The sequence below is a fragment of the Montipora foliosa genome, chromosome 11 (genome assembly GCF_036669935.1).
Source record: "Montipora foliosa isolate CH-2021 chromosome 11, ASM3666993v2, whole genome shotgun sequence".
NCBI classification, from domain to species: domain Eukaryota; kingdom Metazoa; phylum Cnidaria; class Anthozoa; order Scleractinia; family Acroporidae; genus Montipora; species Montipora foliosa.
Window position 1 is genome coordinate 145,514 of NC_090879.1, and position 2,500 is coordinate 148,013.

The following is a 2,500-nucleotide window of genomic DNA, read 5'->3' on the forward strand; positions in this document are numbered from 1 at the left end:
ATAAATTTAACGTATCGATTGGACTTGAATGATAATGCGTCAGCAAAGAACGAGAAAAGAGACAAGTTCATTTGACCACCTTCCAAGCGAGATAATTGTTATGATTTTTGAAACAGCTGTACGATCTTCAAACCCCAGTGATGACTGCATTCTTTTCCAGCGACTACGAAATGCGTGCTCTCGATTTCGCCAGTGCGCCGATACTTCAGTCACTTACTTGTTACCGAAAAATACCATTGTGACGGATCCCAGGGTATAATCAGTGTATGGCGGCTCATAAAGGAGTTTGGTCCTTCCAGTGGATTGATCCTTGAGTTAAGACGTATAATTAATAAAAACCGTATGCCATAGGTTTAAGTTGGTTCCAAATTAAGAACATTTTTTGGCGCAATAACATGCTATTTTCTTTTGTTTAGTAGCTTTTCTGTATCAGCATGTTTTCGGTTGTTGTTATTGCTGTACTTTGTTAATGCTGTTACCTGTTAAAGCAGCTTTTTGCCGGAAGATACAATAACTAATGTAAAATGCATCATGTAATACGAAGTTTAAAGTTAAAGACATTGTAATAACTAATAAAAGTTGCCGTTCAAAGTTTTAGAATTGCGATTTTCTTTCAGTACTTTCGTGGCAGGAGAGATTGTAGTCTCCACATATTCCTATGCATTCTTCCGTGTTAGAAGAACCCCTCACTAACCCAGGGGTTTTACGACCGGCGGCTCGTGGCCTTCAATCCTCGTCAAAAAGTTTAGGGACACTTCAAAAACAGCACTCTATTGTAATTGACCAGAATTAAAATTCTTCCATCCCCCTCTGCAAACAACGCTGTGTAATGGATTAAGATGTAAACTACGGCACCCTGAGGCCCAATATCCAGTCCACGGTTCATGGCCCACTCCCTTAGATAAAAGCCGCCATATTGAATATCGATAAATCCTTGGATCGAAGTCGAGAATCAAAGGAAAAATCAGAAAAATTGCAAAAGAACAGTCTTCAGTAATTGTACTAAGGTGAATGTTAATTAAATATGAATGTTACGTATTCATTTCATACTAATTAACAATCAACAGCCATAAAGATCAGCGATGTCGGTTGCGACATTAACATCATTGGAAAGACCGCATTACAATTTGCGCACACTTACAAATATTACAAAATGCGTAGGTTTGATTTATTAACAAAAGCTGCACACGTTATTACACAATGCGCACATTATTACAAAATGTCGCAATCGTTATTGTAAAATGCGTAACTTATTAAAAATGCCACAGAACAGACGCTAATATCCTCTATATTGTTATTGTGTCGCCTAAAGCATGGCATGTAAGTATCGGCGAGGAACGGGTTAATTAAAGAGAACCTCATCGCCTACTGAAAATAAATTTAAACCGGAGGCAACGATCTTCTTGATTAAACTTTTGTGAACTTTCCTGAAAGAAAATGTTGGTATAAGAAGAAACATAATTTTAAAATCGCTGAAAACAGGCGCCACCATCTTGAACTGTGACGAGTTGCGGTTGTCCCATTGTCCTGAAACAAAGCGTTTTCGACGTTGGGACGCAAATGAAATTGACAAAACTATTCTAAAAATCATTTATTTCGGATGCAAACACTTTTTTTCGAAAAAAATTCAAACTGAATTTCTGCGATGATTGTTTTTACCGAAACCTACAAATGATCTTACCGGACTTTCCGGAGTAATCCTTTTTATGGTTAGTTTTAAATTCTTTGTTGCGACTGTTCGCGTCTTTGTAGATTCCTTTAATGTGGCAGCAGCTCCCAGCCCATAATCATCAACTGCATTGACCAATGCTCGACCTCTCCCCTGCCCTTCCTGAGGATGAAATGCAGGCGTTTCTTAAAGTGGTACTACGACCAAAAAAAAATTCTTTTTTTTCCTTTGGATTTCAAAACTATTTTAACTAAACACTAACTGGCCCAAGTTTTAAGTTCTGATTTTAAAAAGACACCTGTTTATTTTAACTGGAATTTTTTTATTTATTGGTCCGCCATTACTAACTTTAAAATCTTGAGAGAGCTGGGTCGAGGAGAAAATGACGTCAAAGACTCACTAGTTTAAGAAATCAATGCGTGTGTACGCGGCTGAATTAATATGCAGCACGGGAGTTTCGGGCTTTCAGACTATTAAACCCGAGCTTTGCATATATAATAAATTGCGTTTACACGCTGAAATTTTAAGCTAGTGAGTAAATGACGTCATTTTCTCTAGATCCAACCCTCTGAGGTCCAATCGGTCAGTTTTGAACGTGAGTAATGGAGGACGGTGAAATCCCAAACTTACACTCAAAATAAACAGCTTTTGGATAAAAATCAAAGCTCAAAATTTTGCCAGTTAGGTGTTAAGCGAACACGCTTTCAAATTCTGAAGGAAAAAAGGAAATGATTTTTTGATCGTAGTACCACTTTAACTTATGTAACAGCCAGAAAAACTGCAATGCACATGTACTAGTATTAGCGTTATTTCAAATGAGGGTAAATGCCG

The 2,500-nt window shown here is 37.6% G+C and overlaps 1 protein-coding gene across 3 annotated transcripts in view; it reads right to left on the minus strand.

Moving 5' to 3' along the window:
* LOC137977807 (adhesion G protein-coupled receptor L4-like) overlaps window positions 1-2,500 on the minus strand; it is a 59,229-nt gene that overhangs the window by 14,912 nt on the left and 41,817 nt on the right. For all 3 annotated transcript variants that reach the window (XM_068825145.1, XM_068825146.1, XM_068825144.1), the window contains one exon: window positions 1,682-1,831. In XM_068825145.1, the coding sequence (XP_068681246.1) occupies window positions 1,682-1,831 (150 nt within the window). The remainder of the gene's footprint in view (window positions 1-1,681; window positions 1,832-2,500) is intronic.